General features: G+C 48.7%; 1 protein-coding gene across 1 annotated transcript in view; it reads right to left on the reverse strand.

The window, feature by feature from the left end:
• The window catches only part of adgrb1a (adhesion G protein-coupled receptor B1a), a gene marked incomplete at its 5' end in the record, with an annotated part of 143,903 nt that overhangs the window by 97,590 nt on the left and 19,112 nt on the right, over positions 1 to 27,201 (reverse strand). The window contains 11 exons of the mRNA XM_079240472.1: positions 1,287 to 1,395; positions 2,599 to 2,667; positions 4,161 to 4,355; positions 4,434 to 4,540; positions 4,643 to 4,744; positions 4,838 to 5,002; positions 5,076 to 5,240; positions 5,320 to 5,484; positions 5,766 to 5,933; positions 7,176 to 7,280; positions 8,972 to 9,130. Coding sequence (XP_079096598.1) covers positions 1,287 to 1,395; positions 2,599 to 2,667; positions 4,161 to 4,355; positions 4,434 to 4,540; positions 4,643 to 4,744; positions 4,838 to 5,002; positions 5,076 to 5,240; positions 5,320 to 5,484; positions 5,766 to 5,933; positions 7,176 to 7,280; positions 8,972 to 9,130 — 1,509 coding nt within the window. The remainder of the gene's footprint in view (positions 1 to 1,286; positions 1,396 to 2,598; positions 2,668 to 4,160; positions 4,356 to 4,433; positions 4,541 to 4,642; positions 4,745 to 4,837; positions 5,003 to 5,075; positions 5,241 to 5,319; positions 5,485 to 5,765; positions 5,934 to 7,175; positions 7,281 to 8,971; positions 9,131 to 27,201) is intronic.

Genomic DNA, 27,201 nt, shown 5'->3' on the forward strand with positions numbered 1-27,201 from the left:
ACCCCAATCCAAACAGCTACCATCACAACCCCAATCCAAACCCCTACCATCACAACCCCAATCCAAACATCTACCATCACAACCTCAATCTGACCCCGTACCATCACAACCTCAATCCAAACCCCTACCATTACAACGCCAATCCAAACATCTACCATCACAACCCCAATCCAAACCCCTAGCATTACAACCCCAATCCATTTACCATCACAACCCCAATCTGACCCTCAACCATTACAACCCCAATCCAGACCCCTACCATCACAACCCCAATCCAAACCCCTACCATCACAACCCCAATCCAAACCCCTACCATCACAACCCCAATCCAAACATCTACCATCACAACCCCAATCCAAACATCTACCATCACAACCCCAATCCAAACCCCTAGCATTACAACCCCAATCCATTTACCATCACAACCCCAATCTGACCCCCAACCATTACAACCCCAATCCAGACCCCTACCATCACAACCCCAATCCAAACCCCTACCATCACAACCCCAATCCAAACCCCTACCATCACAACCCCAATCCAAACATCTACCATCACAACCCCAATCTGACCCCGTACCATCACAACCTCAATCCAAACCCCTACCATTACAACCCCAATCCATTTACCATCACAACCCCAATCTGACCCCCAACCATTACAACCCCAATCCAGACCCCTACCATCACAACCCCAATCTGACCCCGTACCATCACAACCTCAATCCAAACCCCTACCATCACAACCCCAATCAATCTACCATCACAACCCCAATCTGACCCCGTACCATCACAACCCCAATCTGACCCCGTACCATCACAACCCCAATCTGACCCCTACCATCACAACCCCAATCTGACCCCGTACCATCACAACCCCAATCTGACCCCCAACCATTACAACCCCAATCTGACCCCTACCATTAGAACTCATCACAGCTTTTGGGAGAGACTGTCTCGTCTCATTGCAGTAGACTAAAACATCAGGAGATTATTGTCTCATACCTGTAATAGTCCTTGTTTAACTTACTTTAGTCATGGCATATTTCTTAAGTGGAAAACAATGTGTATTTTCAGCTGCTGCTGTTGCACATGGAGATGGAAGATTGGTTTTAGGAGCTGGTTTCCAGCTGATCTGTGAGACGATCAGATGGTCAGCCCCCCATGTTCTCAACTTTTATGGTTTGTTATTGTGATTAGTGAGATTAGGCTTCAGTCAAATGAAAGCAGTAAGAAGAGAAGTTCTTTGATAAACAGACAGATCTCCTGGATGAAGATAAGGCTGACCTAGGTTATCGGTGACTTCATACATGTCTTGAAAATCTTTCATCCTCAGGCCGATGACATCCACAAAGTCTTCCACCAGACGAAACAGTTCTTTGATGTTGGGCCCCAGCTGAGAAGACAGAGGCACAAGAGAGCAGAATGAAAGAAAGGGATTATGGATTTTAGGTGAATATTCCAAGCTGCCGCTTAAAGCTATGACACACAGAAGGTTTTTACACAGAAAAGCTGCATCAGAGGTAAATGTTGTCACACTGTTGCCAGGCTTTCATTTTCCTCACAGCTAGGACCAACATTTACAGTGTCTATGAACACTTCATTACGTTTCATGCCAAACAGACTGTTTTCAAAGAAAACAGGTCCTACACAGATAATCTAATGAAAATATGACCCAACAACCAACATTTAAGCATCTACTTTCAGGAGGATTCGCTTCCTTTACATGGTTTATGTTCATGCAACACCTTCTCTCCACAGCATCTGCTTCACATGACTTCTCTTGGCAGTAAAATATGGAAAATAGAGGTTTCTGTCCTGTTCCAGAGGTAATCACACAGTTCAGGAAATACAGCTTGTCCAGTTTCTACTTTGTTAACCTGCTATCTAACTTATTTCACTTTCTGACTAACATAGTTGTCTCCTTCTGAAATCCGCTGCCAAGCCCACAGTTTTCCAACATAATCAAAGCCAATTATGGGATTTTATGCACATAAATATGGACAGAAAGTTACCCACACCAGCTCCTAAGCCCACACCAACTCGAAGGTGGAGCCCTTTTTGCTTGGAAAAACACGACTCCCTCTCAGGGATCAAAGTTACATGAAGTCAAAGCGATTCTGCACGTTTACCAGAGATGTCACTAAGCTGAGCTGAGATGCTCTGGAGTTCCTGCTACGCTGGTGGAAGATCCTTCTGTGCACTCTGTTTGGAAGCGCTTTGAGAAGAGCAGCTTGGTTTAATTAGCACTTCTCTTCTACCTGCATGCTGACACTCCTGAGAGGAGGCGGACACTGGATGGCTGGCTGGAGGCGCATACCGCCATGCAGCCATGGAAGGCTGCAGCAGATGGAGGAGTAGGCGTTCGCCTCGACTCCATTACTCATTAGTTAGAGCTATTTCTGTCCTCTCTGTCTGTCCTCTCTGTTTACCACTGTCTGTCTGAAGGGACACAGGTGGGCTGTTTGTCCACCTGTGTCTGTGTCGCATTATTTTGCTCACCAGCTTCAGGGTGTTTTTTTTCTTTTGTTTTGCTGCACAGGAAGTTAAGTAGAGGATGAAAATAAAGGCCCAGTGAGTGTTTCAGGATGAAACTCACCAGTTGTGCTTCTTCCCATCGATCTCTGTTCTCCTCCATCAACATATTGCTCACAGACTGCACAAAGTTCTGGGAAAATGAAGATAAAGAAGGCTCATTATCCTACAGGTTAATGACTGTAAATGGAAAAAAGGCTTTCTTTCTACAGCTCTGCTCTGAAAAAAGCCCCCCCACTGCAGACAGGTACATGCGATATCCCAGAGGTCTGCAACCTGCTGCTCCGGAGCCACATGTGGCTCCTCAGACGTTCTCTGCAGAGGAAAAACATTCTCTGCAAGGACAAATCTGTTTATATTCATAGCCAGTAAAACTGGCTTCACCACATATTTTAATTTGTGCCAAGAAATTAGAAAAGAACAAAAACATGTAAAATTGAAAGAAAAAACATTTGCTGAAAAGCACCAGGCTGAAGATGATTAAAAGAAAAACAAATATATCCCAACTTGAGTGGGAAGCTGAATAATGCGACCACACTCTAACAAAGTGGCTCATATCCATTTGTTTGTAACTCAGGGGACAGTAAGTCTGTCTGCAAATGGAAAACACACTAAAATCATTCAGGACAATATTGGAACATCTATTCTTGGACTTGAGAGACTTTAGAGACATATGTCTTTCTTCAGATTGTCAAGGACAGGAGCATAAAAACAACAACTAACACCTAAATTCAGCGAACTGATTCAGCCTCAGCAGACTCCATCATTCATGAGTCGTCGTGTCCGAACGGGAACGCTGATGCTGCGAAGCTTCGCCACTTTCTGATGTCAGGAAAATCGTTTTTCCCCCAAGTCAGATAGTTAGTGGAGTCAGATGGTCCTGGTGGAGGTTTCCCTTCCTGGTTCTGGTTCTGATTAAAGTTTCCCTTCCTGGTTCTGGTTCTGATGGAGGTTTTTCTTTTAGGTTTTGGGTCTGATGAAGGCTTTCCTTCCTGGTTCTGGTTTAGGTGGAGATTTTTCTTTTCTGGTTCTGGCTCTGATTCTGAAAGAGGTTCTCATCCTGAGAACTAGGTTTTTGATCCTGGTTCTGGTTCTAAACCTGATGGAGGTGTTCATCTCGACTGTCTCCTTGTGCAGGTCAGGATGGAAGGCCTGATTTGACAAGAGAACATCGGATCTGGTCTGTTTCCTGGTTAAGGAAACCAACAGACCAGTATAACCCCCCACTGGACTGGTGTAGAGGGATAGTACATTTGTTTTGATCGGATTACATGTTTGAAGTGGAATGAATTGGCCTGTACAAGTAAGAATGCCATGAGATGATTTTGTTGTTAAATAAATCAATAATATATGTTATAATATACATATATAAATAAAGCTAGATTGAATCTTTTGGAAGATTTCAGTGGTTACACGTCAGTAAAGGTTTGTCTGAATACTGAATCAAATTTCCTCATTGAAAGTGTTAAATTTACAGTTTTCTTTCAACAAACTGCACAAGTAAACATGAGGGCAAAGGTCTGTCCGTCTGATGCAAGATGCGGTTTTATCAGCATGTCGCTACATTTTCATCCGCCTCACATCGTGTCAGAAACACACAAACAACAGCTGACATGTAGAAATTACCCTCATGTCTCCACTGCTGGGGCTGTAGTAAGCCCTCCTGAAAATCTCTGTCATGTTCCTCAGCACATCCAAGATGGCCAGCAGGTCCCCGCTGTAGCTGGTCCCATCGCTGGACGTGACCCTCAACTTGGTCATAACTTCTGAAACTCCATCTCCCACAAGGCCTCGCTGAGCTTTGGACAGGTGTTCCCGTGTCTGGTGGAGAAAGTTGGTTCCTGTTACTTCACCTTACGTCAAGCTACCAGGAATGCAAAAGAAAAGAAGACTACTCACTAAAGTTTGTATACTGCGATAGTCATTGGAAATGCATTTCATGTAGGTGGGACTCTCCCAGTAGGCGATGCCCTCCTCATCCAACAGACATCGGCGCAGGATGAGTCCTGGATATGAAACAAGGAGGATTCACCAATCAACTGAAGGCTGTGTCTCAGATAGCACTTTTAAAATGAAACCTTTGTGAACCACAAAGCGCTTGTGCTCACCCATGGCATTGGGAGGACAGCGTACCGCTGCTGTATCTCCAGCAGGAGTCATCTTCCACACAACGTTGGCAAAATTGTCCTCCGCACAGATTTCATGAGGTTCTGTTCACAGAGAAGTAGAGCTGAATGCTGTAAAAACACATTTGTGCACCATGCAGGTCGGTTAGGGTTAGGTTCAGCAGCACATTCACTGACCCGGACATTTCTTTTCATTACAGCTGCGAACTTCTTCACGTTCCCCGGGACAAGGCTGGCCTTCAAAAAAGGGTCCATAACAAACCCTGTTCCTCTGCTGGCTCCCCCCTCCGCATGTTTTACTGCACCCAGACCACAAGGACCACGGCTGCCACTTGCCATCCACTGAAAGAAGAGCTGAAACGTGAGGCAGAAAAAAAGAGGAGACAAGCCACCTGAGACGTGAGACATGTTGTACCTGGACATTCCCCAAGGAAGCAGTCCACCGTCTCCAGCCACTCCCCCCTGCACTCAGAGCCTCCGTAGGAGGGGCCGTTACACTCCCGGGTTCTCTGCATGGTCCCATTGGAGCAAGAAGAAGAGCAGGAGCTCCAGCTGGACCACTCGTTCCAGACTCCATCCACTGGGGGGGGGAGAAAATGTTTTTATGAGTAGGAAAAGACAAATAAGTTTGTTTCATCGTCTCTGTTTGCGTTCCTCACCTGGACACACAGCAATGTTGCAGAATTTGGTCTGTTTCTCTGGACCATCGCAGGGATCTCCCCCAAACTGTGGGGGTGTGCAGGTTCGTGTTCGAGCTCTGTAACCTCGGCCACAGGTGGACGAACACAAACTCCAGGGGGACCACTCGTCCCACACGCCGTGCACTGCAAGCAGAGCAGCTTGGGTATGATTTCCAGTCAGAACACAGCTTCAGGACGACTCGCAACAGGACTTTCCCAGAGACTGCACATGACTTTCATGGCTTTTCTGCCGGAGAACCTGGGATTACCTTTAAGTCTGGCTTCTGCTCTGGTGACTGAACTACATGCCATAACTGGATGGGGATTTTGCTTTCTGTTTGTAGGGGTGAGTCAGGTGGGGTGTTGTATGGGTGAGGGGGGTCTGGAGAGGGCTGGGCGAGCGCCGCTATGGGGGTGAAGCTTACCTGGACAGACAGCAGAGTTGTTGCATGGTCTCTGCTCTCGCAGTGGCCCACTGCACTGGGTGCTGTAGGAGGAGGACACACAGAAACGAGTGCGACTCTGCCAGCCCTCCCCACACGTGGCAGAACACACACTCCACGGTGACCACTCATCACCTGAAACTGAGTCTTCTGAGGAAGAAAGGATGGGTAAAGGGTGGGAGGATAGGAGGAAAAAAGAAGAGGAAAAGGAAAGGGCCAGAACTAATTATCATGCGGGATGTAGCCATTAGCCGTGGCCAAAAGAGGAAGGGGCATGGTTGAATAAAGGGTACATTCCGTCTGCGCAACATTTTAGGGGCTGACTTCATCAAAGGTTTCATATTTCCGAAACGGATTGAGCCCTTCTGCTCTTGGAAACATGGCTGACTCTTTCAAGCTAAAATGTCTGTTGCCTTTGAAGGAGGCAGCCCCTGAGATGGAGCTCAGCTTGTCCTTCGTCATCGGCGAAACTCCGGTGTCATATCCCTCACATTGACTTCCTGAGGAAGTAAATGCTGTTGGAGTAGGACATGGCAGTCATGGTTTTGCTGGCAGCGCCTGCTGAGTTTAAGGGTCAGAGTGAACCAATAAGAGACAACTGGGCGGGAGAGGGGGGAGGGGAAAACTGAACAGGAAGTGGGGAATTAAATTAAAGTGATACTTCACTCAAAATCAGTCTGTGTTGCAACATTAACTTCCAGCTGTCACATAAATAAAACACTTTTCGCCAAGCGATGTTTCTATGTGCACCGCGACGGCCATAACTCTGCCGATTTAGAGTTGGACCTAAACAACAACGTTGGCCTGAAGTGTTGTGAGTTGGCCGTGTGAGCATCGATGGCTTTTTGTCCCCGTGATGGATCGATGGTGTCCAAGCTGCGCTCAGCCTTTCTTCCTGATGACAGCTGAGATGGGCTCCAGTAAACCCACGACCCTGAACAAGATGGAGCAGGTGTGGAAAATGGATGGATGCAGTGGGTGAGTGTGACCCCCCCCCCGCTCCATCCGAGCAGAACGTTCCTGAAAATATTCCCCAGCTTTGACATGAAACGGGAATCCGAAACAGGGAAAAGGAAACTTCCACTTGCGAAGCATTTTCTGCAGCTGCAGTTGAGGATTTTTGGGTGCAGTATCACTTTAACAGAGAGGAGGGTCTCGCTTTGACCGCATCATTTAGTCTTCTGTTACAGCCTCACATGAAATGCGTTTTCACTGTTCAGTCGGGGTCCATGTTGGAAGTTTAGTCCACTGTGGACAAGGCACTGCGATGGGAGATTTTGATAGATGTGTGTGTCTGAAGTGAGTCGTATGTGTGTGTTGAGCCAGTATGGGTGTCACCCAAGCTGCCACAGTGACTGATGCATGGGATCCCTCTGCGTCCCGTTGTCTTACCTGTCTGAGGGCTCTTCGGTCCGCCGCGGGGCTTCTCCGCATCGTCACGCTTGCGGCTGTCCACAGAGCGAAGCGATTGGCTGCGAGAGAGATGGCGGCCTTTGCCTAAAGGAGGGTGAGGCAAGGCCAGGAGGGAGGAGGGGGTGGGGGGTTAGCGACCACAGCACCTTCATTAAAGGCTTATATTCAGGGTACAACCGTGACGTGATTGGTCACCCAGAACAGCATCAGCCAAACTTGGGACTTGTGTCGTGCTGTTGTTGTGCTCATGTGTGCAGTGTTCTTGTTGCTTTTACTGTTGTTAATCTGAGGCGTCACACACCTGAAAACCCAAACAGCTTTGCATAACCCTGCCTGCAGTGATGACTGTCTGCTGGGTGAGAAGAAAGCTGCTCTTTCTGCACAACACAAACAGCAGACAAACGTTTTTCTGCCAGCACTAACAGTTCTGAGTAAATGTCTTCATAAAGGAACAACCCCAAGTCCAAAACCGTTGGGACCTGTTGCCAAATCCCAGCAATCCCAGTTTAAATTTCCAGTAGAAGATAAACAACATATGAGACGATGAAACTGAGACTTTTCATCATCGGATGGAAAAGATCAGCTGATTATAAAAAGTACTGATGTTTAGCATTGTTAGCATCTCAGTTTCAACATCTGCCTGTTGACGTCTGGGAAGTGAGGAGACCAGTTGCAGACCAGTCCGGAGGGGAATCCTCTTCACATGTGGCTTCTTCTCTGCATGATGGAGCTTTTACCTGCATGTGTGGATTTCAGGCTGAACTGTGTGGTTTCTGGAATCTTCCTGAGTCCATGCACTGGTTTCCAGTAGAGAATCATTTCTGCTTTTAATGCAAAACATCACCGGCAGTCAGCTTTGTTCCCGGCATACAGAGATTCCTTCCGATTCTCTGAATCTGTAGATGATCTTCTACACTGTAGATCAGGCGTGCCCAAGTCCAGTCCTGGAGATCTACCATCCTGCAACCTTTAGATGCAACCCCTGTCCAACCCAGCTGACTTCCTCCTCTGCATGGCATCCAGCTCTGCAGAAGCTGTAAACCATTCGATTCAGGTGTGTTGGAGAAGGGTTGCACCTAAAATCAGCAGGATGGTCGATCTCGAGGACCGGGCTTGGGCACCCCTGCTGTAGATGGTGGATCCTCAAAGCCCAATGAAGATTTTTAGCCCCAGTTTGTCTGTGATGGGTGAAGCGGTGTCCTTGTCCCATCTGGGAGAGACCCAGTCATGTTACTGACCTGTTGCCAGTTGACCTAAACTGTGGTCTAACGCTCCTCCAGATGTTTTCCAGCCTTTTGTTGCTCCTGTTCTAACATTTTACAGATGTCTGCATCACATTCACATTTTCCATTAAAATGCCAAAATGTCTCAGTTTAACCATCTGATATGTTGTTTATTTTCTACCAGGAAGAAAATGTGACCTGATGAGTTTCAGTCTTTATTTCCGTCTTTTACATCATCCCATGTTTTTGGAGCTGAGATTGTACATAAAAGTCAGAAGATGACCTTCTGAGTTCGTTTAGCTTCGTGTGGTAGTGATGATGTAGTCGTGCTCTGCATGTACAGTCATTAAAGGTTGACTATGTTGTTATTTCTCATCGATCAAAGTCCCCTTTCCAACATGCACTCCTTTTAGCCAACACTCAGTTACAGAGGATCAAGACAAGAGAGGATCAATGACATGTTCAGATACATAAAGAAAAGAAAAGAAGATCAGTTTGGTTGTCATGGATACACGGAAACACAGAGACAAAACCTCAGAATGAGAAGTTCACCTGTGCAGGACTGAGAGTTGCAGGGCCGGCCCTCTTCTACGACACCCTCACACAGAAATGAGTCCTCCGGGGGTGACTGACAGGTCCGAGTCCGGGTCTGGATCCCGCCTCCACACTCGCTGCTGCACTGCGCCCACTGGCCCCACACACTCCAGCCACCTGGACACACACATGACACCAGTCCTGTCTTCACTAAACATTAAAGGCTGAATCATGTTCAGCTTAACTTTACTCTGCTTTTCCACACCACACACCCTTCCAGCATTCTTCCTACGTTCAGATCATAATAACACCACAGTTTCCCACCCTTCCAAAGACATCAAACACATCACGCTTTGCTGTGCGTCGTCTCTGCCTAACAGAGACTCAACAGGCTGGAAACGCCGCAGTTAAACAGCAGAAGGGTCTTCCAGGAAGAAGAAGCTGTTGATGCAAACGGAAACATCATTTCATTCCTTGCAGTTTCTGCACACATTTAGCTCTTTATCTGCAGCAAGAAGCTAATTATGGGTGCAGACGCTCAAAGCATTAAAACACACACATTACTGAGGCTTTTTCTGTGCAATGTCTAACAACTCTACCCCCTCCAGCTGGTTGGTAGTTGTACCATGACTTTTTGCTTTACAAATGTAGTTTATGCTTTTTTTCCCCAGAATAATTAGTCAGCCTGACATGAGCAAAAAGACCAGACTCGTTTAAAACCTGCAGCTCAGGACAGCTTTCACCTCCAAACATCATCAAAGTATAAATGGCTCGAAACTTTAAACCGCAATGAAGGAAATTCCATCCATCCATCTTTTCACACACTTTGCCAGCAGTGATCCTATTTTCACACAAATGTTTTTTTCAGATATGAAAGGTTTTTGTGCAACATCTTTAGATGGTCTGTCGTGGTGAAGAAGGAGCTGAGCCAGAAGGCGAAGCTCTCGATTTACCAGTCGATCTACGTTCCTACCCTCACCTATGGTCATGAGCTGTGGGTAGTGACCGAAAGAAGGAGATCTCGTATCCAGGCGGCTGAAATGAGTTTCCTCCGCAGGGTGGCCGGGCTCTCCCTTAGAGATAGGGTGAGGAGCTCGGTCATCCGGGAGGAGATCAGAGTAGAGCCGCTGCTCCTTCGCATCAAGAGGAACCAGTTGAGGTGGCTCGGGCATCTGGTCAGGATGCCTCCTGGACCTCCCTGGTGAGGTGTTCCAGGCACGTCCCTCTGGGAGGAGACCCCGGGGAAGACCCAGGACACGCTGGAGGGATTATATCTCTCAGCTGGCCTGGGAACGCCTCGGGATCCCCCCCGCAGAGTTGGCAAATGTGGCTGGGGAGAGGGAAGTCTGGGCTTCCCTGCTTAGGCTGCTGCCCCCGCGACCCGACCCCGGATAAGCAGCAGAAGATGGATGGATGGATCTTTAGAGCCATTAAGAGTCAGAAAGAAGCTCGTCTCTGAGCAAGTCGGCCAGATCCAGGATCCTTAGCAGCAACTGCAGACTAAACTCCACCACACCTTAACAGATAGAAATTGTTTTTTTGTTTTACTTGTTTTTTATTTTAAGAAAATATAAAAAGGATGAGCAATTAAAGCCATTAAAATGGAGGATGGGGACATTGTTCCTCCAGAAAGTAGCCCAATCTCTACAATAGCAATCTCATCTGAAACATCACCATCAATCATCACCCCATTGTAAACACCAAGCTGTTTATTAACATCTATGTGGAAATAATGCTCCATACATCTCCAGCTGAAGATCAGTGGAAGTACCCGGTCATGTACTAAACTTCTTTGTTAGGAAATTACTATTAATTTTCACAATCTGTTTGCTAGACCTCCAGTGTAGACACGCAGAGCCAGTGTTCCAGAAGGAGCCGCAGTCACATGATTGCATGTTTACGACTCTGTTTTCATGTTGTCTGCCTTACAAAGGGATTGATCAGTTCTGCATTATTCCCCAAGCTGCTGAAAGGCAGCTGATGTCCTCACCCCATACCCGGACTCAGAGCTGCACGTTATTAAAGGAGAACAAACATTCATTTATTGGTGAACAAAGTTCTGTCTGAAACAACCTACAGTGGGAATTAATGTCAGTCCAGTTGTCGTCCACTTTACCTAGACTGCCTTTTAGTACCGGATTGGACAATTTTCTTTTTCCAGAACTGCCTTAATTCCTGATGTGAGATTCATCAAGGTGTTGGAAACAGTCCTCAGAAATTTTGCTCGATATGATGAAGCTGTGAGATGTAGCATCACCATGAGAATCTCCCGTTCCACCTCATCATGATGAGACTCTCCAGTTCCACCTCATCACCATGAGAATCTCCCGTTCCACCTCATCACCATGAGAATCTCCCGTTCCACCACATCACCATGAGAATCTCCCGTTCCACCTCATCATGATGAGAATCTCCCGTTCCACCTCATCACCATGAGAATCTCCCGTTCCACCACATAGCCATGAGAATCTCCCGTTCCACCTCATCATGATGAGAATCTCCCGTTCCACCTCATCACCATGAGAATCTCCCGTTCCACCTCATCATGATGTGAATCTCCCGTTCCACCTCATCACCATGAGAATCTCCCGTTCCACCTCATCACCATGAGAATCTCCCGTTCCACCTCATCACCATGAGAATCTCCCGTTCCACCACATCACCATGAGAATCTCCCGTTCCACCTCATCATGATGAGAATCTCCCGTTCCACCTCATCACCATGAGAATCTCCCGTTCCACCTCATCATGATGTGAATCTCCCGTTCCACCTCATCACCATGAGAATCTCCCGTTCCACCTCATCACCATGAGAATCTCCAATTCCACCTCATCACCATGAGAATCTCCCGTTCCACCACATCACCATGAGAATCTCCCGTTCCACCACATCACCATGAGAATCTCCCGTTCCACCTCATCACCATGAGAATCTCCTGTTCCACCTCATCACCATGAGAATCTCCCGTTCCACCACATCACCATGAGAATCTCCCGTTCCACCTCATCATGATGTGAATCTCCCGTTCCACCACATCACCATGAGAATCTCCCGTTCCACCTCATCATGATGAGAATCTCCCGTTCCACCTCATCATGATGAGAATCTCCCGTTCCACCTCATCACCATGAGAATCTCCCGTTCCACCTCATCACCATGAGAATCTCCCGTTCCACCTCATCACCATGAGAATCTCCCGTTCCACCTCATCACCATGAGAATCTCCTGTTCCACCTCATCACCATGAAAATCTCCCGTTCCACCACATTACCATGAGAATCTCCCGTTCCACCTCATCACCATGAGAATCTCCTGTTCCACCTCATCACCATGAGAATCTCCCGTTCCACCTCATCATGATGAGACTCTCCCGTTCCACCTCATCATGATGTGAATCTCCCGTTCCACCACATCACCATGAGAATCTCCCGTTCCACCTCATCATGATGAGAATCTCCCGTTCCACCTCATCACCATGAGAATCTCCTGTTCCACCTCATCACCATGAGAATCTCCTGTTCCACCTCATCACCATGAGAATCTCCCGTTCCACCTCATCACCATGAGAATCTCCCGTTCCATCTCATCACCATGAGAATCTCCCGTTCCATCTCATCACCATGAGAATCTCCCGTTCCACCTCATCATGATGAGAATCTCCCGTTCCACCTCATCATGATGAGAATCTCCCGTTCCACCTCATCACCATGAGAATCTCCCGTTCCACCTCATCACCATGAGAATCTCCCGTTCCACCTCATCACCATGAGAATCTCCCGTTCCACCTCATCACCATGAGAATCTCCTGTTCCACCTCATCACCATGAAAATCTCCCGTTCCACCACATTACCATGAGAATCTCCCGTTCCACCTCATCACCATGAGAATCTCCTGTTCCACCTCATCACCATGAGAATCTCCCGTTCCACCTCATCATGATGAGACTCTCCCGTTCCACCTCATCATGATGTGAATCTCCCGTTCCACCACATCACCATGAGAATCTCCCGTTCCACCTCATCATGATGAGAATCTCCCGTTCCACCTCATCACCATGAGAATCTCCTGTTCCACCTCATCACCATGAGAATCTCCTGTTCCACCTCATCACCATGAGAATCTCCCGTTCCACCTCATCACCATGAGAATCTCCCGTTCCATCTCATCACCATGAGAATCTCCCGTTCCATCTCATCACCATGAGAATCTCCCGTTCCACCTCATCATGATGTGAATCTCCCGTTCCACCTCATCACCATGAGAATCTCCCGTTCCACCTCATCACCATGAGAATATCCTGTTCCACCTCATCACCATGAGAATATCCTGTTCCACCTCATCACCATGAGAATCTCCCGTTCCACCTCATCACCATGAGAATCTCCCGTTCCACCTCATCACCATGAGAATCTCCCGTTCCACCTCATCACCATGAGAATATCCTGTTCCACCTCATCATGATGAGAATCTCCCGTTCCACCTCATCCTCATGAGAATCTCCCGTTCCACCTCATCACCATGAGAATCTCCTGTTCCACCTCATCACCATGAGAATCTCCCGTTCCACCTCATCATGATGAGACTCTCCCGTTCCACCTCATCATGATGTGAATCTCCCGTTCCACCACATCACCATGAGAATCTCCCGTTCCACCTCATCACCATGAGAATCTCCCGTTCCACCTCATCACCATGAGAATCTCCCGTTCCACCTCATCACCATGAGAATCTCCCGTTCCACCTCATCACCATGAGAATCTCCTGTTCCACCTCATCATGATGAGAATCTCCCGTTCCACCTCATCACCATGAGAATCTCCCGTTCCACCTCATCACCATGAGAATCCCCCGTTCCACCTCATCACCATGAGAATCTCCCGTTCCACCTCATCACCATGAGAATCTCCCGTTCCACCTCATCACCATGAGAATCTCCCGTTCCATCTCATCACCATGAGAATCTCCCGTTCCACCTCATCACCATGAGAATCTCACGTTCCACCTCATCACCATGAGAATCCCCGGTTCCACCTCATCACCATGAGAATCTCCCGTTCCACCTCATCACCATGAGAATATCCTGTTCCACCTCATCATGATGAGAATCTCCCGTTCCACCTCATCCTCATGAGAATCTCCCGTTCCACCTCATCACCATGAGAATCTCCCGTTCCACCTCATCACCATGAGAATCTCCCGTTCCACCTCATCATGATGAGACTCTCCCGTTCCACCTCATCATGATGTGAATCTCCCGTTCCACCACATCACCATGAGAATCTCCTGTTCCACCTCATCACCATGAGAATCTCCCGTTCCACCTCATCATGATGAGACTCTCCCGTTCCACCTCATCATGATGTGAATCTCCCGTTCCACCACATCACCATGAGAATCTCCCGTTCCACCTCATCACCATGAGAATCTCCCGTTCCACCTCATCACCATGAGAATCTCCCGTTCCACCTCATCACCATGAGAATCTCCCGTTCCACCTCATCACCATGAGAATCTCCTGTTCCACCTCATCACCATGAGAATCTCCTGTTCCACCTCATCACCATGAGAATCTCCCGTTCCACCTCATCATGATGAGAATCTCCCGTTCCACCTCATCACCATGAGAATCTCCCGTTCCACCTCATCATGATGAGACTCTCCCGTTCCACCTCATCATGATGAGAATCTCCTGTTCCACCTCATCATGATGAGAATCTCCCGTTCCACCTCATCACCATGAGAATCTCCCGTTCCACCTCATCACCATGAGAATCCCCCGTTCCACTTCATCCATGAGAATCTCCCGTTCCACCTCATCACCATGAGAATCTCCCGTTCCACCTCATCACCATGAGAATCTCCCGTTCCATCTCATCACCATGAGAATCTCCCGTTCCACCTCATCACCATGAGAATCCCCGGTTCCACCTCATCACCATGAGAATCTCCCGTTCCACCTCATCACCATGAGAATATCCTGTTCCACCTCATCATGATGAGAATCTCCCGTTCCACCTCATCCTCATGAGAATCTCCCGTTCCACCTCATCACCATGAGAATCTCCTGTTCCACCTCATCACCATGAGAATCTCCCGTTCCACCTCATCATGATGAGACTCTCCCGTTCCACCTCATCATGATGTGAATCTCCCGTTCCACCACATCATCATGAGAATCTCCCGTTCCACCTCATCACCATGAGAATCTCCCGTTCCACCTCATCATGATGAGACTCTTCCGTTCCACCTCATCATGATGTGAATCTCCCGTTCCACCACATCACCATGAGAATCCCTGGTTCCACCTCATCATGATGAGAATCTCCCGTTCCACCTCATCACCATGAGAATCTCCCGTTCCACCTCATCATGATGAGAATCTCCCGTTCCACCTCATCACCATGAGAATCTCCTGTTCCACCTCATCACCATGAGAATCTCCTGTTCCACCTCATCACCATGAGAATCTCCCGTTCCACCTCATCACCATGAGAATCTCCCGTTCCATCTCATCACCATGAGAATCTCCCGTTCCACCTCATCATGATGTGAATCTCCCGTTCCACCTCATCCCCATGAGAATCTCCCGTTCCACCTCATCACCATGAGAATCTCCCGTTCCACCTCATCACCATGAGAATCTCCTGTTCCACCTCATCATGATGAGAATCTCCCGTTCCACCTCATCATGATGAGAATTTCCCGTTCCACCTCATCACTATGAGAATCTCCCGTTCCACCTCATCACCATGAGAATCTCCCGTTCCACCTCATCACCATGAGAATCTCCCGTTCCACCACATCATAATGAGAATCTCCCGTTCCACCTCATCACCATGAGAATCTCCCGTTCCACCTCATCACCATGAGAATCTCCCGTTTCACCTCATCATGATGAGAATCTCCCGTTCCACCTCATCACCATGAGAATCTCCCGTTCCACCTCATCACCATGAGAATTTCCCGTTCCACCTCATCACCATGAGAATCTCCCGTTCCACCTCATCATGATGAGAATCTCCCGTTCCACCTCATCACCATGAGAATCTCCCGTTCCACCTCATCACCATGAGAATCTCCCGTTCCACCTCATCACCATGAGAATCTCCCGTTCCACCTCATCACCATGAGAATCTCCCGTTCCACCTCATCACCATGAGAATCTCCCGTTCCACCTCATCACCATGAGAATCTCCCGTTCCACCTCATCACCATGAGAATCTCCCGTTCCACCTCATCACCATGAGAATCTCCCGTTCCACCTCATCACCATGAGAATCTCCCGTTCCACCTCATCACCATGAGAATCTCCCGTTCCACCTCATCACCATGAGAATCTCCCGTTCCACCTCATCACCATGAGAATTTCCCGTTCCACCTCTTCACCATGAGAATCTCCCGTTCCACCTCATCACCATGAGAATCTCCCGTTCCACCTCATCACCATGAGAATCTCCCGTTCCACCACATCATAATGAGAATCTCCCGTTCCACCTCATCACCATGAGAATCTCCCGTTCCACCTCATCACCATGAGAATCTCCCGTTCCACCTCATCACCATGAGAATCTCCCGTTCCACCTCATCACCATGAGAATCTCCTGTTCCACCTCATCACCATGAGAATCTCCCATTCCACCTCATCATGATGAGAATCTCCCGTTCCACCTCATCACCATGAGAATCTCCCGTTCCACCTCATCACCATGAGAATCCCCGGTTCCACCTCATCACCATGAGAATCTCCCGTTCCACCTCATCACCATGAGAATCTCCCGTTCCACCTCATCACCATGAGAATCTCCCGTTCCACCTCATCACCATGAGAATCTCCCGTTCCACCTCATCACCATGAGAATCCCCGGTTCCACCTCATCACCATGAGAATCTCCCGTTCCACCTCATCACCATGAGAATCTCCCGTTCCTCCTCATCATGAGAATCTCCCGTTCCACCTCATCACCATGAGAATCTCCCGTTCCACCTCATCACCATGAGAATCTCCCGTTCCACCTCATCACCATGAGAATCTCCCGTTCCACCTCATCACCATGAGAATCTCCCGTTCCACCTCATCATGATGAGAATCTCCCGTTCCACCTCATCATGATGAGAATCTCCTGTTCCACCTCATCACCATGAGAATCTCCTGTTCCACCTCATCACCATGAGAATCTCCTGTTCCTTCGGGACAACCCGGTGTGGTCTTCTGCTGCTGGAGACCATCTGCTCAGTATGAACTTCAGCAAGTCTCCATGACTGAATGTGTTGAGTTGCTGTCGTATGATTGGCTGATTTGCATGAACAAATGGTGAGTTTATTTCCAGACGCTGTGAAGTTCAACATGTAGGATGCATCAAAACGGAACCAAACTAAACGGTGACCACTGCAGTTTCACAACCATGGTTTCTAACTCTGCATGTGAAGTTTTTTCCTCTAACAACAACAGAGATCTTAACAGTGGTGGTGTTCTGGGTGACATGACACCCTTAGCAGTTTTCTAACAGCTGGAACTTCGTAACACAGTCCTCCACCACAGTCCGGACAGCTGCCATCTATCATCGTCTGCTGTGTGAAGAACGGTCTGGTGTGTCAGAAGGGCATGAGAGTCTCATGGCAGCAGGTTCTCTGTGGATGTGACAAGAGGAAAGCAACCTGCAACCGCATGCGATGAACACCGCAGACTGATGCTATCTAACAACCAGAGGGGATGATTTTCCTCTAAAGAAGAGCTGTGATGAATGCTGTTGTCGTTGTGAAATTCCCTGTTTGGCCATTCTGATATGATGCTCTCCATTAAGATGTGTGCTGATACGAGGAGTATCAGGTGAATCTGTCTCTCCCTCTCCCTCTCTCTCTCTCTCTACGTCCTGCGTGTACATAAATGTTTAATGGCACAGACAGATGCCTTTAAACCCCCACAGGCGACGACAAATATGTATTAATCTGCATGAATAGAACATGAAGTTGGCCAACATCCAGACACACACAGTTTTAATTACTCGGAAATCAATTTCCTTTGGGGTGAGCCTGGGATGAGAGAGCACTGTGGAGAGCACTTGATTCAGACATGCAAACACACACACACACACACTCTGCAGCTGTGTATCATCCTAAACATGTCAGCACAACAAGTCAAGCGCTTCGAGCTGAAAGAGGCAGCGTGCAGAGCAAAGGGAAAGCCACATCGGCGCTGGAGCAGGGAACTTAACCGTCTGCTTTAGACCAGTAAACCAGGAAGTGTCATTTTTAATGACTTGTCGGTCTCCACAGACGTGTTACTGGAAACCAAGCCGTGATGCGATTTGCTTAAACTCAGCCGAGACTCAGTCATCCAGTCCCGACTTTCAGGAAGACCCTGCAGCTCTGCAAACTGGTCCGGTTCCAGGATAACCCTGGTTTCCAGCAGCTACATTCCACAAGGGATCCAGTTGATCCTACATAACTCCTGATGCGCTCAAAAGACAGAAGAGCAAGTATAGAACCATACATACAAGTTTTAGCTGAAGTCTTTACACAGAGAGGAACCTGCAGGCTGAGCATGCTCACAGTGAGCCAAGCTGGAGCCATTTTAATGGCCCCTGAGGAGCCTCCAGTGTGACCTCACGGTGAACCCATGTTTAGGAAACCAGCCTCTCCGATGTGCAGAATGTTCCTGGAGGAAGCAGGAAGACGAGACGCTGGAGACGAGCTGGAAGACGCAGCAATGAGGACTTCCCTTCCATCAGCAGACCTCTGCCGGGACCACGTCTTCCTCACGGGGACCACGTCTTCCTCACGGGGACCACGTCTTCCTCACGGGGACCACGTCTTCCTCACGGGGACCACGTCTTCCTCACGGGGACCAAGTCTTCCTCACGGGGACCAAGTCTTCCTCACGGGGACCACGTCTTCCTCACGGGGACCACGTCTTCCTCACGGGGACCAAGTCTTCCTCACGGGGACCAAGTCTTCCTCACGGGGACCACGTCTTCCTCACGGGGACCACGTCTTCCTCACGGGACCACGTCTTCCTCACGGGGACCACGTCTTCCTCACGGGGACCACGTCTTCCTCACGGGACCACGTCTTCCTCACGGGGACCACGTCTTCCTCACGGGACCACGTCTTCCTCACGGGGACCATGTCTTCCTCACGGGGACCACGTCTTCCTCACGGGGACCACGTCTTCCTCACGCGTCTTCCTCACGGGGACCAAGTCTTCCTCACGGGGACCAAGTCTTCCTCACGGGGACCACGTCTTCCTCACGGGGACCAAGTCTTCCTCACGGGGACCAAGTCTTCCTCACGGGGACCACGTCTTCCTCACGGGGACCAAGTCTTCCTCACGGGGACCACGTCTTCCTCACGGGGACCACGTCTTCCTCACGGGGACCACGTCTTCCTCACGGGACCACGTCTTCCTCACGGGGACCAAGTCTTCCTCACGGGGACCACGTCTTCCTCACGGGACCACGTCTTCCTCACGGGGACCACGTCTTCCTCACGGGGACCACGTCTTCCTCACGGGGACCAAGTCTTCCTCACGGGGACCACGTCTTCCTCACGGGGACCACGTCTTCCTCACGGGGACCACGTCTTCCTCACGGGGACCACGTCTTCCTCACGCGTCTTCCTCACGGGGACCACGTCTTCCTCACGGGGACCACGTCTTCCTCACGGGGACCACGTCTTCCTCACGGGGACCACGTCTTCCTCACGGGACCACGTCTTCCTCACGGGGACCACGTCTTCCTCACGGGGACCACGTCTTCCTCACGGGACCACGTCTTCCTCACGGGGACCAAGTCTTCCTCACGGGGACCATGTCTTCCTCACGGGGACCACGTCTTCCTCACGGGGACCACGTCTTCCTCACGGGGACCACGTCTTCCTCACGGGGACCAAGTCTTCCTCACGGGGACCACGTCTTCCTCACGGGGACCACGTCTTCCTCACGGGGACCATGTCTTCCTCAGCTGAGGACATGTTGCTACGTCCTGCTGACAGACGCGCTGCGTTCTGAACCCAGCAGGCCGTCTCCTTCCAAGCAGCCAGGAGAAAGAAACATAAAAACGGGAGTTTCTCGGACAAAACGGATGCTGGACAGGAAAGTATTCAAGCTAATTATTTCTTTCTTTTCCACAATTTGCTAAAAAGACAAATAAAGACTTCATGTTGAAAAACTATATTTTTCTATCCATGGTTTGTGGAAGGAGGCATTAAGGTTGAAACCCAACATTTCAGGTGATTTGAAATGTCTGTGTTTGTTTGGTGTTTTACAGTTTCTACTGCTTCATGAGTCTTCTGTCCAACATTTTCTGCATTGTTAGGATATTTCCTTCACGCTCACACTTACTGGTTCTAAATGTGGTGTTGTCTTCCTGGAACCAGAAATCTGTCATTCTCCTGGATGAAACTCACTCAACACAAAGCTTTCTGTGCTTTTAGGGGAACTAAAGTAATCCTTAAACACCACAATAACCTTCAGCTTCTCTCCGAATCAAACCAGCTTCATTGTGAACAAATATGCTTTATGAATACAGAAAGAGATTAGCTGCTGTGTGGAGCAAAGGACAGAAGCTCCTTCTGTCAAATGAAGGCTTTGGAAAGGCAGAGGAAAGGGGGGGTGTCCACTTAAAGATAAGATTCACTCTTCTCCAGCAAGTAAAGAGAGAAACAAGAAGATGAAATGTCTTTGTCTTCCTGACCAATCAGAGCTGGGCTGGAAGATGGAGGGCGCTCTGTTGTCTTTCACGCCCTGCAAGGACGTTTTATGTTCTCGCTTCGGGGGGGGGGTCTCTTCTCCGAACACCTCTGGTAGCAGGAGGGGGTCCAGTTCTCCTGAACGAGCCTTCCTCCTCCCTCCTTCACATCACACACTTCCTGCTTTACCTTCACTTTTCTCCAAAACACACACTCCTTTTCACTTAGTCAGCTTGTGTGTGAGGCTGCACGCTCCGCTGGCGGCATGCGAGCACGGCATGCGTGCACGTCATGCGTGCACGTCATGCGTGCACGTCATGCTTCCCTTTTCCTGTCTAAAATGAACTTCCTGAAAGTCACCTTCAGGTTCTGCTTGGAGAGCGGGGATGAGAGGATGGACATCTCCTCTTACAGCTCCACTTTCTGCAACTTTGATCAATAGCTGCCACTTACTGCACGCCACACACACACACACACACACACACGGACACACATACACACACACACGGACACACACACACACACACACACACACACACACACGGACAACTCATAGATAGGGTTACTGCAGATTTATTGATTAAAAATGTGTGTGTGTGTGTGTGTGTGTGTGTGTGTGTGTGTGTGTGTGTGTGAGGAGCTGCAATGGGACCAGGGAACTGGTGAAATATGATGTTGACAGCTGCTGTGGAAACAAGCAGGAGTCCAGGAGGGAGGAGACGAAGGAGACGAAGCTCGGGAAATGTTAAGACAGAGACAAGAGGATGGGTGTGTGTGTGTGTGTGGGGGGGATCATGGAAACACGAGGCGCAGGCAGAAATGAGGTGACTGGTTCACACAGAGCTGTGTGGCTGAATGAAGGATAAGGCGAGTGCTGACACCCAGAGGACAGAAGCAGTCAACTGCATGGTGGAGATAACAGCTGGTGAAAGGGGTGTGTGTGTGTGTGTGTGTGTGTGTGTGTGTGTGTGTGTGTGTGTGTGTGTGTGTGTGTGAAAGGAGGCGGGAACAGAACAGGAGAAATGTGAAATGTGATAAGAGGAGAGGAGGAAAATGAAGAAGGAGGTCGAGCTGCAGACATCAGATTCTTTCAGCGATGCAGATTTTTATGAGACGACATCAAAATGTTTCCTGGATTCAGTTTGAAAAACAAAAATCATTTTTAATAAATTCTACTTCATACAAACCGGAACAAATCCACGTCCACACGGGCTGTTCTGGTCCAGTTAAAACTGATCCACCAACATAAGGGGCCTTGTAAAGGTCCTGAAATCTGCATACCAGGACCTTTACAAAGGTTCAGAACCAGAACCAGGAAGGAGAACCTCCATCAGGACCAGAACCAGGAAGGAAAACCTCCATCAGGACCAGAACCAGGAAGGAAAACCTCCATCAGGACCAGAACCAGGAAGGAGAACCTCCATCAGGACCAGAACCAGGAAGGAAAACCTCCATCAGGACCAGAACCAGGAAGGAAAACCTCCATCAGAACCAGAACTAGGAAGGAAAACCTCCATCAGGACCAGAACCAGGAAGGAAAACCTCCATCAGGACCAGAACCAGGAAGGAAAACCTCCATCAGGACCAGAACCAGGAAGGAGAACCTCCATCAGGACCAGAACCAGGAAGGAAAACCTCCATCAGAACCAGAACTAGGAAGGAAAACCTCCATCAGGACCAGAACCAGGAAGGAAAACCTCCATCAGGACCAGAACCAGGAAGGAAAACCTCCATCAGGACCAGAACCAGGAAGGAAAACCTCCATCAGGACCAGAACCAGGAAGGAAAACCTCCATCAGGACCAGAACCTAGAAGGAAAACCTCCATCAGGACCAGAACCAGGAAGGAAAACCTCCATCAGGACCAGAACCAGGGAGGAAAACCTCCATCAGAACCAGAACTAGGAAGGAAAACCTCCATCAGGACCAGAACCAGGAAGGAAAACCTCCATCAGGACCAGAACCAGGAAGGAAAACCTCCATCAGGACCAGAACCAGGGAGGAAAACCTCCATCAGGACCAGAACCAGGAAGGAAAACCTCCATCAGGACCAGAACCAGGAAGGAAAACCTCCATCAGAACCAGAACCAGGAAGGAAAACCTCCATCAGAACCAGAACCAGGAAGGAAAACCTCCATCAGAACCAGAACCAGGAAGGAAAACATGTATTAAAGATGAGTCTAGACCTGTATCCTACGGATCAATCTGTACCTGTGGAGCTGGAAGCTGAACCAGCAGGTGGACCTTCCTCAGACCACCAGCCAGACCTCCAGCGGTGACTCTAAGCAAACACTCCCTCAGGTAAACACGCCGCTTTTCCAGCAGCTGTCACATCGCCGTCCTCCACGCTGGGTGAAGAGAGGAAAGAAAGCAGCCAGAAGGTCTGGAGCAGCGGTGTCAGTCTGCTCGGGTCCGGTCCAAACCCGCATCCGAAACACCCGCTGCAGGCCACCAGCGCCGGTAGTTCCAGCTGCACATCTGATTCTGAAGAAGCCGGGAAAACCAGAAGGTTTCTCACCCGGACCTGAGAGGAGTTTAGTTTTCATCCTACTTCTCCAGCAGAACACAACATTTTCCAGCTTCTTGTTGAACTGGTTTCAGACTGGTTCCGGAAAACCGCTCCATGGATTCTTCCACACTGGAATTCCTGATTATTGTTCTGAAAAGTCTCCAACTGACCAGAGATGCTGCATCAAGGATCCTGATGACGATGATCATCAGAGATCACGTTGTCTTCATCGTTTACGGTTTGATCCAGAACAGAATCCAAACGTCTCCTCACATATAAGCAGAACCTTCAGTTATCAGACACAGAACCGGATCTCGACCTGGTTTCAGGAAGTAGAACCAGATCCTGGTCTGGTTTCAGGAAGTGGAACCAGATCCCGGTCTGGTTTCAGGAAGTGGAACCAGATCCCGGTCTGGTTTCAGGAAGTGGAACCAGATCCCGGTCTGGTTTCAGGAAGTGGAACCAGATCCCGGTCTGGTTTCAGGAAGTGGAACCAGATCCCGGTCTGGTTTCAGGAAGTGGAACCAGATCCCGGTCTGGTTTCAGGAAGTAGAACCAGATCCCGGTCTGGTTTCAGGAAGTAGAACCAGATCCCGGTCTGGTTTCAGGAAGTAGAACCAGATCCCGGTCTGGTTTCAGGAAGTAGAACCAGATCCTGGTCTGGTTTCAGGAAGTAGAACCAGATCCCGGTCTGGTTTCAGGAAGTAGTCCTTCCTTCCTGATGAATCTTCTCGTCAGCTCTGGATTGGTGACCCTGATGGATCCCTTTAGTCCTAAACTGAGACTGCAGGGAGACGTCCCATGATGCAGTAGGAGATCTCCCAGTTCCACATCACCATGAGAATCTCCGGTTCCACATGACGGTAAGAGAGTGTTTTTATTTATAATCCAGTCCCAAACCGCTGCAGGAGCTCAGGATCAGAGTGGCATCCCTGAACCCCATCGCTGCCCCCCCCCCTCCACCTTCCACAGCAGCATGTGGAAAATGTGCGTGGACGTGTCGCCCCGTCTCGCAGGCGCTCCGGGGTTTCAGGTGCAGGTCAGCCAAGCAGACATTTCAATTCCGAAGATGGATGTGGAGCTTCGGAGGGAACGATAAGAAAAGACTCACCAGGTCTTTCATCACAAGGATCAGATGCTTTTCTTAGTTTTCCTGCTCTGACTGACAGCCCACTGGAATGAGGCTTTTAAGAGTTTTTTTCCTTCTCAACAAGCATCAATCTTCGGTGGAGGCTGTAGATGAAACCTGCTGCCTCAGATCACACCGGCTGCTTCACGTCGGTGTTGGTTTTCAAACAGCTGAGTGGGATTCATCTGGAAGTCCTGATTCTGATTCAGACATGCTTTTTGTCGAACTGCGGAGAAATTCTATGACTTGATGTGGATGTTTACAGGTTGTCTTCCTCCCAGCGCCCCGCCAGCCCGGCATCAGGCTGATGTGTCTCCAGGGGAGCCAGCCTGAGGCTCCAGATCCATCTCTGTATGGGCCTGAGTGCATTTTCCTTTTCCCCAAAAGGCTTTTAGGACTGAAAATCACCCCTGTTGCGCTCTGCTGCTTCCTCTTCTTCTTCATTCACTCCACAAACGCGTCACTGTTTTCAGAGTTTGTCCCAGTTACTTTGGGAGCATATTAACTGCTTCATTTAAAGCATGCAGCTTGATCCGGCGTATGGAACACATTGAGAGGCGTCCGGGGATCACTAACCTGTAGGATCCCACAAACAACGATAAGCAAACACACACACACACACACCGAGCAATGCGGTTTATTCTTCCCACGCTTTACACCACTCTCATCCATCATAGGCCCTCGTCTCCCCACACAGTGTGGGATGGTGACTGCATTGTGACTCAGACTCACTGAGAGAGAGAAAGATGAGGATGAGGAGGTGGCAGGGAACTGCAGGTCACTAAGGGTGATGCAGATCTGGGTGGATGGAAATAGACGTTGGTAGCTCCACCTCCGGTTTTACGTTAACTATGTTCTGACCAAAAGGAGGTTTTACACGACCAGTAATAATACTGGAGCAGTTGGAGCAGTAACCAGCACCTTAACTAGTTCTATCTCTTCATTTTCATTATGGTTAAGAATAAAATACATTCTTTTTAGAAGTCAAATGGAGCAGAATTAACAGTGACAGCTAGACGGAGCTGGTCCTATCGAGGGTGGTCTTCCTTCCGTTGGACTACATGGACCCTTTCCATTTGTAAAAGCCTGAGCAGACGGTGAAACTGAACATGTTACAGCTCTCACTTCCACAGTCATCAACAGTCAGACTGAAACCAGTCAACAAGCGCGTCACGTTGCCTTAACAGTCTCCATGGTGCTGTGCATGAATGCCCTCAACCCTCCAGGCCAGAACATGAAGTTCAATCCTCATACTGCACGTAACAAACAACCTTCAGCTGTCTACCATCCTGTACCGGCATCACGCAAACAACGCTCACATTGGTTTTCCTTCAGAAAATATCTAAACATCAGCAGCAAAACGGAAACAGCACCTTGATGCGAACTGCCACAGATCCAGCTCTAAGACCAGTGGAAAGCTCGTGTCCATCCCTCCAGGTGTGATGAAGTGAACCGATGCCAATAAAACCCCCTCCAGACCGGACCACAGCAGGGCCGGTGATGTGCAGCAGAAACTGGAACAACACACTGTGCTCCTAATGCTGATCGAGCCGCTTTAGGTCAGAGGTTCAACATGGCTGCCTGTGTGCTGAGGAACAACCGCAGGAGCGGCCAGACTGCTGCTGGCTTTCAGGTGTCGCCCCCCCCCCCCCGTCCAAAACAAACCCTGTTTGTAACTGTGGGGACATGATCAGAGCGAAATCTGACCAATGGGACTAAGAATTTAAGCTTTATTCAAGTTCATCACAAACAGCAGCAGTAGAATAAATTAATTAGATGAATAAAAAAAAAAGACAAATCATAACAATGTCTATTCAAAAGTGAGAATATTACCAATCAGAGCGAACAAATGGCAACCATACAGGTGAACCCCACAGCTGAGAGTTTCATGCCCAGGCCCCATGTCCTACCGGCTTCTTGTGTTAAAAACCAGAAACGCCGTGTGAACGTTGCTCTGCTGCACACCAGCAGAGCATGTTTGCAGCGCCGTCTCGTCACCGTCTGTCTGCCGTAACATTCACACCGCCACACAGGAATGTGGAGGGGAGAGAACTGGACTGAGCTGCAGTAGACTGAAAAGATTTACTTTCAGACGTTGGGTGATGGGGAGGACGGAGGCAAAAACAGCTTTTAAAGATATTTTTGCTTGAGATAAGATTCAGCAATAAAATCTTTAGCTGAAATAGAGGCAATGAAAAGCTACACTCTCAAAAATAGAGGTACAAGATGAGGACATTTCTGTACCTATAGGTACATTTTAAAGAAATGTTCTCTTAAAAGTACAATACTGGTCTATAAGAGACCAGAAGCACCTCCAGAGTACGAAAAAGGGTTCAAAGTGACATAAAGTACAAATTTGTACCATTTCGACCATAAGGGTACCTGCAGCATTGAAAAATGTAATGTTAATGGCTGTAATGTTACAAACTAGAGCAGAGTTGAGTGATGACAGTAGTACTACTAAACAGTCATTTACTACACCAGACAATGAAGGTCAGATGCTGCAAACTAAGAGTATGGCTGGTCAGTATTTTGAGTTTTTGAAGATTATTTTTAGATTAAAGATAAGATAATATTGCTAAGTTGCATGGACCAGGCCTAATGTTGTGAAAACATAGAAAACATAACTTGATAAGGTGAGGTTGAACTTGATAAGGTACAAAACTAGACCAGAACTGAAGGGTACAGAAATGTCTCTCAAAAGAGTACACCCCCAGCGACAAGCATTTGTACCTTTTTAGGTACAAGCTGGTACCTCTATTTTTGAGTGTGTAGAGAAGCAGATGAGAAACTGACGACTTCATCGCGTCGTGATGGTTTGATGGGAGATAAATGAGTACGACATGAATCCAAAGCGCGATGGAGAGCAGCTCCTACAGGTTGGCCGTCGACTCGCTGCACTGCAGAGAGCAGCAACATGTCTG

This window comes from Telmatherina bonti (genome assembly GCF_933228915.1).
Source record: "Telmatherina bonti genome assembly, chromosome: 5".
NCBI lineage: Eukaryota > Metazoa > Chordata > Actinopteri > Atheriniformes > Telmatherinidae > Telmatherina > Telmatherina bonti.